The sequence below is a fragment of the Coregonus clupeaformis genome, unplaced genomic scaffold (assembly GCF_020615455.1).
Source record: "Coregonus clupeaformis isolate EN_2021a unplaced genomic scaffold, ASM2061545v1 scaf0294, whole genome shotgun sequence".
Lineage (NCBI taxonomy): Eukaryota > Metazoa > Chordata > Actinopteri > Salmoniformes > Salmonidae > Coregonus > Coregonus clupeaformis.
In genome coordinates this window covers 210,581-224,697 of record NW_025533749.1, presented here as the reverse complement: position 1 = coordinate 224,697, position 14,117 = coordinate 210,581, and the positions used below count along the sequence as shown (strand labels likewise).

Genomic DNA, 14,117 nt, shown 5'->3' with positions numbered 1-14,117 from the left:
GAGTCAGCTAATGGGGATCCAACCAGGTAGACTAGCTGTTGTTATGGAGTCAGCTAATGGGGATCCAACCAGGTAGACTAGCTGTTGTTATGGAGTCAGCTAATGGGGATCCAACCAGGTAGACTAGCTGTTGTTATGGAGTCAGCTAATGGGGATCCAACCAGGTAGACTAGCTGTTGTTATGGAGGCAGCTAATGGGGATCCAACCAGGTAGACTAGCTGTTGTTATGGAGTCAGCTAATGGGGATCCAACCAGGTAGACTAGCTGTTGTTATGGAGTCAGCTAATGGGGATCCAACCAGGTAGACTAGCTGTTGTTATGGAGTCAGTTAATGGGGATCCAACCAGGTAGACTAGCTGTTGTTATGGAGTCAGCTAATGGGGATCCAAGTCAAATCAAATCAAATTAATAACACATTGGACTGTGCATGTTTAAATGCAACATGAAGTCTCTGTTTGAACTTTGACCACAGACAGTAAAAGTGTTGTCATTGTTAATGTTCAGAAATATTGACTGTTCTGTTATTTCTTAGTGTAGCTAAGTGAGCTGTGACTCGAAAATTATTATCTCTGGGGAGAGAGAGGATGGGACCACTGCCGCTAAAAGGAGTCTCTCTGGGGAGAGAGAGGAGGGGACCACTGCCGCTAAAATGAGTCTCTCTGGGGAGAGAGAGGAGGGGACCACTGCCTCTAAAATGAGTCTCTCTGGGGAGAGAGAGGAGGGGACCACTGCCTCTAAAATGAGTCTCTCTGGGGAGAGAGAGGAGGGGACCACTGCCTCTAAAATGAGTCTCTCTGGGGAGAGAGAGGAGGGGACCACTGCCTCTAAAATGAGTCTCTCTGGGGAGAGAGAGGAGGGGACCACTGCCTCTAAAATGAGTCTCTCTGGGGAGAGAGAGGAGGGGGCCACTGCCTCTAAAATGACTCAAGACACCAGTTCTAAGAGGTAAGAGATTAATTGTAAAATATACAGTTCTCTTAATAATATCAAACTAATGAAGAGAAAATTGTTCACAAATTACATAACATGTAGGCCTATATCATTCATTTAAAAGTCCCCAAACCGATTTACCAATTGCAGACTGTAGCTTTATAAAGAAACATCAGGACTTCTATGAGTTCAGCTATACAGTTGTTGAAATGATGTAGATGAGGTACTGATGAGATATTGATGAGGTGATCTGCCTCCCTGTTTTGTTCAGTGTCCAGAAGCCCAGAGCAGAGTCACCTGCCCCCAGCCTGCTATCAATGAAGAGTGATCAGCCACCTGCTTTCAGCCAGGAACCATTACCAGATGACAATAAGGAAGTGGAGAGTTTGGACAGTGAGGATGCATTAAAGATCACACACAACCTTCTGGACAGAAGAAGTAAGACTGTGTTTCATACAATATTACAAAGAACGGGACAAAGGCCCCTCTAACACACACACACACACACACACACACACACACACACACACACACACACACACACACACACACACACACAAACACAAACACAAACACAAACACACACACACACAAACTTATGAGTCCCAACTCTCATTGTTTTCCTACAGGTCAAACTCTTCTGACAGTCCAACAAGACATTAAGGCTAAACTGAAACACAAGTATCAACACATATCTGAAGGAATTGGAAACCAAAGTCTGTTAAAGGACATCTACACAGAGCTCTACATCACAGAGGGTGGAAGTGGAGGGGTCAATAAGGAACATGAGGTGAGACAGATAGAGATGGCATCCAAGAAACAAACCACACAAGAGACACCAATCAAATGCAACGACATCTTCAAGCCTTTAGCTGGACAAGACAAACCTATCAGAACTGTGCTGACAAAAGGAATCGCTGGCATTGGAAAAACAGTCTCTGTGCAGAAGGTCATCCTTGACTGGGCAGAGGGAAAAGCAAATCAGGACGTTCATTTCATGTTTCCTCTTCCTTTCCGTGATCTGAACCTGAAAAAGGACCAATACAGTCTGATGCAACTTCTTTCCCACTACTTCTCAGAGCTGAAAGAGATTGACAGCATTGAAGATGGTGAAACCAAAACTATTTTCATTTTTGATGGTCTGGATGAGTGTCGACTTCCTCTAGACTTCAAAAACAATGACAGGTGCTGTGATGTCACGAAGCCAACCTCGGTGGACGTGCTGCTGACAAACCTCATCAAGGGGAATCTGCTTCCCTCTGCTCTCCTCTGGATAACCTCACGGCCTGCAGCAGCCAATCAGATCCCTCCTGAGTGTGTTGACCAGGTGACAGAGGTACGAGGGTTCAATGATCCACAGAAGGAGGAGTACTTCAGGAAGAAAATCACAGATCAGAATCTGGCCAATGAAATCATCAAACACATGAAGACATCAAGGAGCCTCCACATCATGTGCCACATGCCAGTCTTCTGTTGGATATCAGCCACTGTCCTTGAGATGATGCTGAAAGAGGCAGAGAAGGATGAAGTCCCCAAAACTCTGACCCAGATGTTCACACACTTCACGCTCATCCAAATCATTGTGAAGAACAAGAAGTACAACAAAGCCACAGAGACAAACCCAAAGGAACTGTCTCAGTCAGACAAAGAGATGATCCTGAAACTGGCAAAGCTGGCTTTCCAACAGCTGCAGAAGGGCAACCTGATCTTCTATGAGGAGGACCTGAGAGAGTGTGGCCTTGATGTCACAGAGGCATCAGAGTACTCAGCATTGTGTACAGAGATCTTTAAAGAAGAATCTGGGCTGAACCAAGAGAAGGTCTACAGCTTTGTGCATCTGAGCATGCAGGAGTTTCTAGCAGCAGTGCATGCTTTAGAATCATGTCTGGACAAGAAGGAAAATGTTTTTTCCACCACTAGTGAGGATGAAGATGAGGAGTCAATCCAGTTGTCTGACTTACACAGGAGAGCAGTGGACCAGGCCTTGAAGAGTGAGAATGGACACCTGGACCTGTTCCTCCGCTTCCTTCTGGGTCTCTCACTGGAGTCCAATCAGAATCTGCTACAAGGCCTTCTGACACAGACAGGAAGTACAACACAGAGCAATGAGGAAACAGTTGAGAGAACAGTCTGGTACCTTTCAGACAAGATCAAAAGGGAATCCTCACCAGAAAGGATCATCAACTTGTTCCACTGTCTGAATGAACTTGGTGCCAACTCTCTAGTTGAAGAAATGCAAACCTCCCTGCGATCAGGAACTCTTTCAGAAACATACCTACAACTTGACCAATGTTCAGCCCTGGCCTACCTGTTACTGATGTCAGAGGAGGTGCTGGAGGAGTTTGACCTGAAGACATACACCACATCAGAGGAAGGTTATCAGAGGTTGCTGCCGGTAGTGAAAACCTGCAAGAGAGCACTGTAAGTTCTGTAATTGAGTTGATGTATACAGTATCATTATTCTGAAGGATTTGTATATCTAACAGATTATCTCTTCTCTCCAGACTGGATCGCTGTGACCTCACATATAAATTCTGTGAGACTCTGGCTTCAGCTCTGCAGACACCAAACTCCCCCCTGAGAGAACTGGACCTCAGCTACAATGACCTGGGAGACAGAGGAGTGAAGCTGCTCTGTGTTGGACTAACCAGTCCACTCAGCAACATACAGACACTAGTGTGAGTTAAATATCTTCAGTATCCACTGTGAGTGTTTATATATTATGTATGTAGTTAGTATGTGTATGTTTTTAACATTATTTGAACGTCTTGGTAAATATGCAGAAACATACATAAAATGCGATAAATATATCAAACTAAGGTTAAATGTCTTGAGTGAGTTAGTATGTTTTAAACATTGGTTAATCATGTGTCCTTCTGTTATTGTCTTAATGCATCTCATTATTCTTAAAGCTTTGCATATTTAACAGTATATCACTATATCTCCTCTCTCCAGACTGGCTGGCTGTAAACTCACATATGAATCCTGTGAGACTCTGGCTTCAGCTCTGCAGACACCAAACTCCCCCCTGAGAGAACTGGACCTCAGCTACAATGACCTGGGAGACAGAGGAGTGGAGCTGCTCTGTGTTGGACTAACCAGTCCACTCTGCAACATACAGACACTAGTGTGAGTTAAATATCTTCAGTATGAGTTATTATGTGGATGTTTTAAACATTTGTTAATCATGTGCTCTTCTGCCCTCTAGTCTAGGTCAGTGTGGTCTGACAGAGGGTTGCTGTTCAGATCTGGCCTCAGTCCTGAGTTCACCCAACTCACAACTGAAACAACTGGAGCTGAGAGGCAATGACCTGCAGGACTCAGGAGTTACACTGCTGTCTGCTGGACTGGAGGATCCAGACTGTAAACTACACACACTGGGGTATGTACAGCTGTTTCAGTCAGGTCGATACTGAGCTGAGTTACACTGCCCTCTGCTGGACTGGAGGATCCAGACTGTAAACTACACACACTGGGGTAAGTACAGCTGTTTCAGTCAGGTCGGTACTGAGCTGAGTTACACTGCCCTCTGCTGGACTGGAGGATCCAGACTGTAAACTACACACACTGGGGGTATGTACAGCTGTTTCAGTCAGGTCGGTACTGAGCTGAGTTACACTGCCCTCTGCTGGACTGGAGGATCCAGACTGTAAACTACACACACTGGGGTATGTACAGCTGTTTCAGTCAGGTCGGTACTGAGCTTAGTAAAACAAATACTCTGAACATCTGATGTTTCATCACAATGTTTGTGTCATGGACAAATGTATGAGTGTCCTACAAGATGATTGACACCAGTCCACCAACCTAGACAGCTGTTGTGTCTCTCTGTAGGCTGTCTCGCTGTCTGGTCACAGAGGAGGGCTGTGCTGCTCTGTCTTCAGCTCTGAGGTCAAACCCCTCCCACCTGAAAGAGCTGGACCTGAGCTACAATCACCCAGGAGACTCTGCAGGGGGACTGCTTTCAGCTGCTCTGGTGGATCCCACAGATAAACTGATGAAGCTGAAGTAAGTCAGAATAGATGTCCTAATAGTGTGAGCAGTGGTTGTGTCCTATGTAGTGTAGTAGGTTCAGTAACATGAGGACATGATGGTAGAATACAGGGGACGTTTACCCAGCAGGCTTAGCACTCCAACACAGCATACATCATCACCACATGAATACTCTTCTTCTGCATCTCTGATTTCCTGTTGGAATTGTACTCTGTTCTGTATGCAGTAGGTAGGATAGAATACCTGTATGTCTCTAGTAATGAATTGTACTCTGTTCTGTATGCAGTAGGTATGATAGAATACCTGTATGTCTCTAGTAATGAATTGTACTCTGTTCTGTATGCAGTAGGTAGGATAGAATACCTGTATGTCTCTAGTAATGAATTGTACTCTGTTCTGTATGCAGTAGGTATGATAGAATACCTGTATGTCTCTAGTAATGAATTGTACTCTGTTCTGTATGCAGTAGGTATGATAGAATACCTGTATGTCTCTAGTAATGAATTGTACTCTGTTCTGTATGCAGTAGGTAGGGTAGAATACCTGTATTTCTCTAGTAATGAACTTGGATAGTGCACCAGAACACAACAATATGGTGTAAATGTTGACTGCTTTATTAGGTCTCTGTCAGTCAATAACCTGTTTCTCCTACAGTGTGGATCATGGTGGAGAGTTCAGGCTGAAATCAGGGCTGAGGAAATGTAAGTCTCTTCAATCCTAATTAACTGCATATTCAGAACTACAGTAACATAGTAACTAATCAATACTTGTTCTCTACCTACAAAACAACATTTTATATGAAGATGTGGTTTGATTAAACTCTCCTTTTGTCTACAGATGCCTGTCATCTCACCCTGGACCCAAATACAGAAAACCCAAACCTGATACTGTATGAGGGGAACAGGAAGGTGACATGGGTGGAGGAGAAGCAGCATTATGAAGACCATCCAGACAGATTTGACCGTCTTCCCCAAGTTCTCTGCAGAGAAGGCTTATCTGGATCTCGTTATTACTGGGAGGTGGAGAGGGATGATGACGGGGCTGGCATTGGTGTGGCGTACAAAGGAATGAAGAGGAAGGGAGTGGAGAAGGACAGTTATATTGGATTCAACAGGAAGTCCTGGGGTTTATTCTGCTCTAACAGAGGTTATAACTTTCACCATGCTGGAGTCATCAGATCCATCCCTGGTCCTGTTTCTAACAGAGTTGGAGTGTATCTGGACTGGCCAGCTGGTACTTTGTCCTTCTATAGTGTGTCCTCCTCTGGTACACTGACACACCTTTACACAAAACACACCACATTCACTGAACCCCTCTATCCTGGGTTTGAGGTTTACTCCTCCTCAGTGACCCTGTGTCAGATAGATGACCAACACATTCAAAGGTGAGTCATAGCAATGTTTCATCATGTGTTTTCCTCTGGAATCATTCCTACAATTAGATTAGTAGTAGTGGTGTGTTTTAATGTGTTCTGTTGGACCTACAGACAGTTAGATTAGTAGTAGTGGTGTGTTTTAATGTGTTCTGTTGGACCTACAGACAGTTAGATTAGTAGTAGTGGTGTGTTTTAATGTGTTCTGTTGGACCTACAGACAGTTAGATTAGTAGTAGTGGTGTGTTTTAATGTGTTCTGTTGGACCTACAGACAGTTAGATTAGTGGTGGTGGTGTGTTTTAATGTGTTCTGTTGGACCTACAGACAGTTAGATTAGTAGTGGTGTGTTTTAATGTGTTCTGTTGGATGTACAGATGTTTCCTCTCCTATGTCTCACTGTAGTGTCAGTTTCACTCTAACCACAAGAGGGCATCAGAACCTGTTAAAATGATACCTGGTGACTTCACGTCTCTAGGGGCTTTCATCAAGATAAGCAATGTCACCTGTAATGTCACCATCAGTATTGACTTCATGGAAGTTGACATAGTGTTATGTCACATTTGGCAATGCACCCTACATAGGGAGCTGTTCTGTCACCCTTTATACACCCTTTGTATTGCTTATGAAGACTGTATGTATGCTATATAAAGCCTTTATAAGTTGTATTTAGTTTAATCACAGTCTATCCTTCTGCTTTCCCAACAGCAGAGACCATGGTGGAGAGTGTTGTATCAAGCCTGGACCTGAGAACACCAGAGACCAGATATGTGAGTGTTAACTGATAATTGTTTTAAAATCAAAATACGATTAAAGCGTTCTTGAGTCCCAGGCAAGGAACACAATCATGATCTATTTGGTCAAAACAAACTTAAAGGTAGAGTCAGCAATATGATGTAGATGCACAAAGTAAACATCATAGTGGGTAAACTTCTACAACAACTAAGAGCATTGGAGCGCGATGCTAAACTTCTCTGTTTTGGTCCCGTGGCTACCACGCTGTAAGAGTGAAGAGAACCCGTGCACATGGGCAGATACTGTGTGAGAGAGAAGTCAGGCATCTTGCTCATCACAATATCTGCGGTGCTGCTCGTACAACATAATTTAGCTGACTCTACCTTTAAGCTCTCATCCTGGGATCTACCAGAAATCAGGCCCCCAACATCTCCAAAACATGGACCAGAACCATGTTGTTTCCTGCTTCCACAAACATTCATTAATATAACACTAATGTCAGATTATGGTATGATAATGAGTGTACATTCTGAGACTGTTGCTCACTTACATTCATTTTTATTACAAGTCTGTTTAATATTTATTAATTCATTATTACATGAGATTGTCCGTTTTAAATAACAACTACTTTTGACTTCAGGGATTCCTCAGAGCTGTAAGACTTGTGACCATGTTGAGGTAAGTCATAATGTCAATTCTCACTTTTACATACCTGCAGGAGTCAGGCACAGTCTGAAAGCCAGGTGTGTACTGACCAACCATTCATACTGGGATATAGACAGTCCTGTGTTCTGCTTTAGTAATATAAACACAGTCTGAAAGCCAGGTGTGTACTGACCAACCATTCATACTGGGATATAGACAGTCCTGTGTTCTGCTTTAGTAATATAAACACAGTCTGAAAGCCAGGTGTGTACTGACCAACCATTCATACTGGGATATAGACAGTCCTGTGTTCTGCTTTAGTAATATAAACACAGTCTGAAAGCCAGGTGTGTACTGACCAACCATTCATACTGGGATATAGACAGTCCTGTGTTCTGCTTTAGTAATATAAACACAGTCTGAAAGCCAGGTGTGTACTGACCAACCATTCATACTGGGATATAGACAGTCCTGTGTTCTGCTTTAGTAATATAAACACAGTCTGAAAGCCAGGTGTGTACTGACCAACCATTCATACTGGGATATAGACAGTCCTGTGTTCTGCTTTAGTAATATAAACACAGTCTGAAAGCCAGGTGTGTACTGACCAACCATTCATACTGGGATATAGACAGTCCTGTGTTCTGCTTTAGTAATATAAACACAGTCTGAAAGCCAGGTGTGTACTGACCAACCATTCATACTGGGATATAGACAGTCCTGTGTTCTGCTTTAGTAATATAAACACAGTCTGAAAGCCAGGTGTGTACTGACCAACCATTCATACTGGGATATAGACAGTCCTGTGTTCTGCTTTAGTAATATAAACACAGTCTGAAAGCCAGGTGTGTACTGACCAACCATTCATACTGGGATATAGACAGTCCTGTGTTCTGCTTTAGTAATATAAACACAGTCTGAAAGCCAGGTGTGTACTGACCAACCATTCATACTGGGATATAGACAGTCCTGTGTTCTGCTTTAGTAATATAAACACAGTCTGAAAGCCAGGTGTGTACTGACCAACCATTCATACTGGGATATAGACAGTCCTGTGTTCTGCTTTAGTAATATAAACACAGTCTGAAAGCCAGGTGTGTACTGACCAACCATTCATACTGGGATATAGACAGTCCTGTGTTCTGCTTTAGTAATATAAACACAGTCTGAAAGCCAGGTGTGTACTGACCAACCATTCATACTGGGATATAGACAGTCCTGTGTTCTGCTTTAGTAATATAAACACAGTCTGAAAGCCAGGTGTGTACTGACCAACCATTCATACTGGGATATAGACAGTCCTGTGTTCTGCTTTAGTAATATAAACACAGTCTGAAAGCCAGGTGTGTACTGACCAACCATTCATACTGGGATATAGACAGTCCTGTGTTCTGCTTTAGTAATATAAACACAGTCTGAAAGCCAGGTGTGTACTGACCAACCATTCATACTGGGATATAGACAGTCCTGTGTTCTGCTTTAGTAATATAAACACAGTCTGAAAGCCAGGTGTGTACTGACCAACCATTCATACTGGGATATAGACAGTCCTGTGTTCTGCTTGTAGGAATGCAGGATTTTAACTTCTGTCATATTTTGTCATTAGACAGTTTAATTAGATCAATCACCAGCATTCCATGTAACATTGAATAAATACATTAGATAAATTCCTTTGTTCATTTAATGAGCCAGTTTCCCGGACAAAGATTAAGCCTAATCTTGGACCTTAAAAAACTTCTATTGAAACTTCCATTGATCATGCTTTAAGTCCAGCACTAGACTCAATCTGTGTCCAGGAAACTGGCCCCATATGTATAACTGACATGCTTGTCCTTGTTCAGGACTCCACACACTGGCTTCAGATTGAACCCTTGACTTCCACTGTCCAGGGAGTGAAAATGTTCAGGTAAAATAACTACTTTTAACATTTCATTCCATTTGCTAGTGTATTTCCCCATTACCTTTGGGAATAGGCTTCTAATCCAACCTCTCCATTTGACGATTGACCCTCTCTACCATATCCTGTTGTTGCCCTCAGGCACAGGACACCCAAGGGGCGTTATGAGTGCACAGTGTCTGGGCTCCGCTGGGTGTGTGACAGAGATGTCATTCTGAAGTATCACTTCAGGAACTGGGAACCCTACAGTCAACTTCTGAAAGACATGCAGTACGGACAAGGTGGTCCATTGCTGGACATCACTATGGAGTTAGGTGAACTGGAGGAAGTTCATCTGCCACACTTTGTCTGTTTAGGTAAAACCATATAGACATAATATTCAGAAATACATTTCCATGTAACTGAGTTTCACTTCCTGAATGAATGAATGAATATTCTGGGAGTTTGAGTTTACTGTGATCTGATACTGCATATTCTTTGTGTTTTAGTTGGATGAATAATCCAATATTTGTCTTTCTGTCTCCTTTTTATTGTGTTGTTCAGGGACCAACCCTTCCCTGAGGAATGAGATGAAGATTCTTCATGTAGAGGAACATGGAGTGTCTGTTGAGGAAGTGCATGAGGTCACCAGATTCCATGCCAAAATTCTCCATCCCAAGTTCTCAGTTATCTCTGTTATACTGAGCTATATCTTTTGGCGGAACATAGATGTCCACTGTGAGCTGATGCTCTATCTGTCAGTGAAAAAGCAAACACTAATTCCACGCCTATACCTGTTCCCCAGTAACCCCAGCCAAATACAGGTGAGGTACCATTCTTTTAGAGGTGACCTTAACTAAGCAGTGGTACGGTTTATGTTGACACTCATAACATGAAGATAATAGTGTGTTGCTAGTTTTCTGAATAATGTTTGAATAAGACTATACATTGACTGGTTGTGTATTTCATGCCTCGTTTCGCAGGCTGTGAAACAACAGGAAAAGTCTGAAGGGTCTTCAAGGGTTCTCATCTCAAGACCGGAGCAGGCCTTCAAACTGAATAGTTACTTCAGGCTGAACATTCCCTGTTCTACCGCCATCAATCCACCGGTACAGTTTTAGTAGACTAAGAACATGAATCTGAGATTTAAATCACATTTCTATCCATTGCTCTCTCTCGCTCGATGGCTCTCAATTCAAATGGCTTTGTTGGCATGGGAAACATATGTTTACATTGCAAGCAATCTCTCTCTCGCTCTCTCCATCTCTCTCCAGAAGATTCATCTCATACATAGAGACTCCACACCAAGCTTTTTCAGGGCGGTTGTGAAAATGACAGGGGTTAACATTGAGATGGAGTTATTCGATGATGATGAGAGGATTGCATGGAAAGAAGTGGTATCACAAGGTAGGAGCATATGTCAATCATAACTTTGTACTTTTGTAACAGATGCTATTTAGAGTGATATAACCTCATTTGGTTTATCTTTCAGATGAATACATCACTGCCACCCATTCAACAAGTAAGTAAACATGAGTTACAGTGCATTCAGAAAGTATTCAGACCCCTTGACTTTTTCCACATTTTGTTACGTTAGCCTTATTATAAAATGGATAAAATAGTTTTTCCCCTCATCAATCTACACAAAATACCCCATAATGACAAAGCAAAAACAGGTTTTTAGACATTGTTGCAAATGTATACATAAAAAAAAACTGAAATATCACATTTACATAAGTATTCAGACCCTTTACTCAGTACTTTGTTGAAGCACCTTTGGCAGCGATTACAGCCTTGAGTCTTCTTGGGTATGACGCTACAAGCTTGGCACACCTGTAGTTGGGGAGTTTCTCCCATTCTTCTCTGCAGAAGCTCTGTCAGGTTGGATGGGGAGTGTCGCTGCACAGCTATTTTCAGGTCTCTCCAGAGATGTTCGATCGGGTTCAAGTCCGGGCTCTGGCTGGGCCACTCAAGGACATTCAGAGACTTGTCCCGAAGCCACTCCTGCGTTGTCTTGTCTATGTGCTTAGGGTAGTTGTCCCGTTGGAAGGTGAACCTTGGCCCCAGTCTGAGGTCCTGAGCGCTCTGGAGTAGGTTTTCATTAAGTATCTCTCTGTACTTAGCTGAGTTCATCTTTCCCTCGATCCTGACTAGTCTCCTAGTCCCTTCTGCTGAAAAACATCTCCACAGCATGATGCTGCCACCACCATGCTTCACCATAGGGATGGTGCCAGGTTTTCTCCAGACATGACGCTTGGCGTTCACGCCAAAGATTTTAATCTTAGTTTCATCAGACCAGAGAATCTTGTTTCTCATCATCTGAGAGTCCTTTAGGTGCCTTTTGGCAAACTCCAAGCGGGCTGTCATGTGCCTTTTACTGAGGAGTGGCTTCCGTCTGGCCACTCTACCATAAAGGCCTGATTGGTGGAGTGCTGCAGAGATGGTTGTCCTTCTGGAAGGTTCTCCCATCTCCACAGAGGAACTCTGGAGCTCTGTCAGAGTGACCATCGGGTTCTTGGTCACCTCCCTGACAAAGGCCCTTCTCCCCCGATTGCTCAGTTTGTCCGGGCGGCCAGCACTAGGAAGAGTCTTGGTGGTTCCAAACTTCTTCCATTTAAGAATGATGGAGGCCACTGTGTTCTTGGGGACCTTCAATGCTGCATAACTTTTTCGGTACCCTTCCCCAGATCTGGACCTTGACATAATCCTTCGACCTCATTGCTTGGTTTTTGCTCTGACATGCACTGTCAACTGTGGGACCTTATATAGACAGGTGTGTGCCTTTCCAAATCATGTCCAATCAATTGAATTTACCACAGGTGAACTCCAATCAAGTTGTAGAAACATCTCAAGGATGATCAATGGAAACAGGATGCACCTGAGCTCAATTTCGAGTCTCATAGCAAAGGGTCTGAATACTTATGTAAATAAGGTATTTCTGTCTTTTTATTTTTAATACATTTGTAAACATTTACAAAAACCTGTTTTCGCTTTGTCATTATGGGGTATTGTGTGTAGATTGATGAGGAAAAACATGCAGTTAATCCATTTTAAAATAAGGCTGTAACGTAACAAAATGTGGAAAAAGTTAAGGGGTCTGAATACTTTCCAAATGCACTGTACAAACCAATGGCTTGAGGGCCAGTCGACATGGTTTACTGTTGGACTAGTCCTGATTATAAAAGGCTGTCTTCAAGATCAATGACATCTCCTCCAGGACGTGATGTAGATTAGCCTGGTTCTGAATGCCCCAGCCTGTTTTTCTACGTCTATGAAAACCGACCCTAAATATGAATGAAACAGTAGTGGTGTGATGTGTTCATTGATGCAGGTTGTTATTGTTACAGAATGTGTTCTTAATGCAAATATTAATAATACAATGAATACTTTTATTGTAGGTCACTCTGAAAGAAGTCTGTTTCTAAATGTCTGAAATGTGAATGAACAAATGTAGTTATTTTGTAACCTGCCTCTCTCAGGTGCTGTGTTGGGGGCAGGGCGTCTGGCTGAGAGCAGTCTGACTGGTTCTGCAGAGCAGCAGCTGTGTTCTGTACGGACAGAGTTTGTGAGACGAGTGTCAGGACCTGTCCTGGATGGTCTGCTGGACGGACTCCTGCAGCACACAGTCATCAACCAGGAGGAAATGGAGTCAGTAAAGGTGATAGCTGAGAGGGCAGAGAAGGCACGTGACATCATCGACATGGTGTTGAGAAAAGGAACTGAGTCATGTTCCAGGATGATCAACCTTCTTGGGGAGCTGGACCCCTGTCTTTGTACACAGCTTCAGATCTAAAGTTGTAGCCAACCCCTGGGTGTGGGGAGACCAGGCAGAATAGACAGGCAGGGTGGTTCAACATGGTCTTGTTGTCTGTTGCTTTAATTCAGGCTCCTAAAAATGTACAGGAAATGTCAATCAAACATGACCACTATAATCGCAATAAACTAACCAAAGGTCCAGCCACACAGCCTCTCTCCTTCTGCAGCCTCCTGGAGGTGTGGATCTTCTAGCAGGAGGGTCAGTTAGTCCTCCACTAGGTACCTAGCTGGACCCCTATCTAGCAGGAGGGTCAGTTAGTCCTCCACTAGGTACCTAGCTGGACCCCTATCTAGCAGGAGGGTCAGTTAGTCCTCCACTAGGTACCTAGCTGGACCCCTATCTAGCAGGAGGGTCAGTTAGTCCTCCACTAGGTACCTAGCTGGACCCCTATCTAGCAGGAGGGTCAGTTAGTCCTCCACTAGGTACCTAGCTGGACCCCTATCTAGCAGGAGGGTCAGTTAGTCCTCCACTAGGTACCTAGGTATGGACCCCTATCTAGCAGGAGGGTCAGTTAGTCCTCCACTAGGTACCTAGCTGGACCCCTATCTAGCAGGAGGGTCAGTTAGTCCTCCACTAGGTACCTAGGTATGGACCCCTATCTAGCAGGAGGGTCAGTTAGTCCTCCACTAGGTACCTAGCTGGACCCCTATCTAGCAGGAGGGTCAGTTAGTCCTCCACTAGGTACCTAGCTGGACCCCCTATCTAGCAGGAGGGTCAGTTAGTCCTCCACTAGGTATCTAGCTGGACCC

At 43.6% G+C, this 14,117-nt stretch overlaps 2 protein-coding genes and 1 long non-coding RNA gene across 3 annotated transcripts; all 3 read left to right on the top strand.

Annotated features, from left to right (window-relative positions):
* The first annotated feature begins 862 nt into the window (after positions 1 to 862).
* Positions 863 to 3,736, top strand: LOC123484380 (protein NLRC3-like). Its single transcript, XM_045214672.1, has 5 exons — positions 863 to 946; positions 1,203 to 1,369; positions 1,561 to 3,352; positions 3,436 to 3,540; positions 3,715 to 3,736. The coding sequence occupies exons 1-5, from the start codon at positions 876 to 878 to the stop codon at positions 3,734 to 3,736; spliced, it is 2,157 nt and encodes a 718-aa protein (XP_045070607.1). The 5' UTR covers positions 863 to 875.
* Positions 3,737 to 4,016: 280 nt separating this feature from the next.
* On the top strand, positions 4,017 to 4,797 carry LOC123484378. The gene is made up of 3 exons (XR_006658511.1): positions 4,017 to 4,060; positions 4,140 to 4,313; positions 4,766 to 4,797. It is a non-coding gene; the product is annotated as an uncharacterized LOC123484378 (long non-coding RNA).
* A 7-nt stretch (positions 4,798 to 4,804) lies between these two features.
* On the top strand, positions 4,805 to 13,448 carry LOC121562607 (NACHT, LRR and PYD domains-containing protein 1 homolog). The gene is made up of 12 exons (XM_045214663.1): positions 4,805 to 4,939; positions 5,579 to 5,625; positions 5,762 to 6,308; positions 7,004 to 7,065; positions 7,671 to 7,708; positions 9,517 to 9,581; positions 9,714 to 9,928; positions 10,116 to 10,375; positions 10,535 to 10,660; positions 10,826 to 10,958; positions 11,044 to 11,073; positions 13,031 to 13,448. The coding sequence occupies exons 1-12, from the start codon at positions 4,929 to 4,931 to the stop codon at positions 13,342 to 13,344; spliced, it is 1,848 nt and encodes a 615-aa protein (XP_045070598.1). The 5' UTR covers positions 4,805 to 4,928; the 3' UTR covers positions 13,345 to 13,448.
* The last annotated feature ends 669 nt before the right edge of the window (positions 13,449 to 14,117 follow it).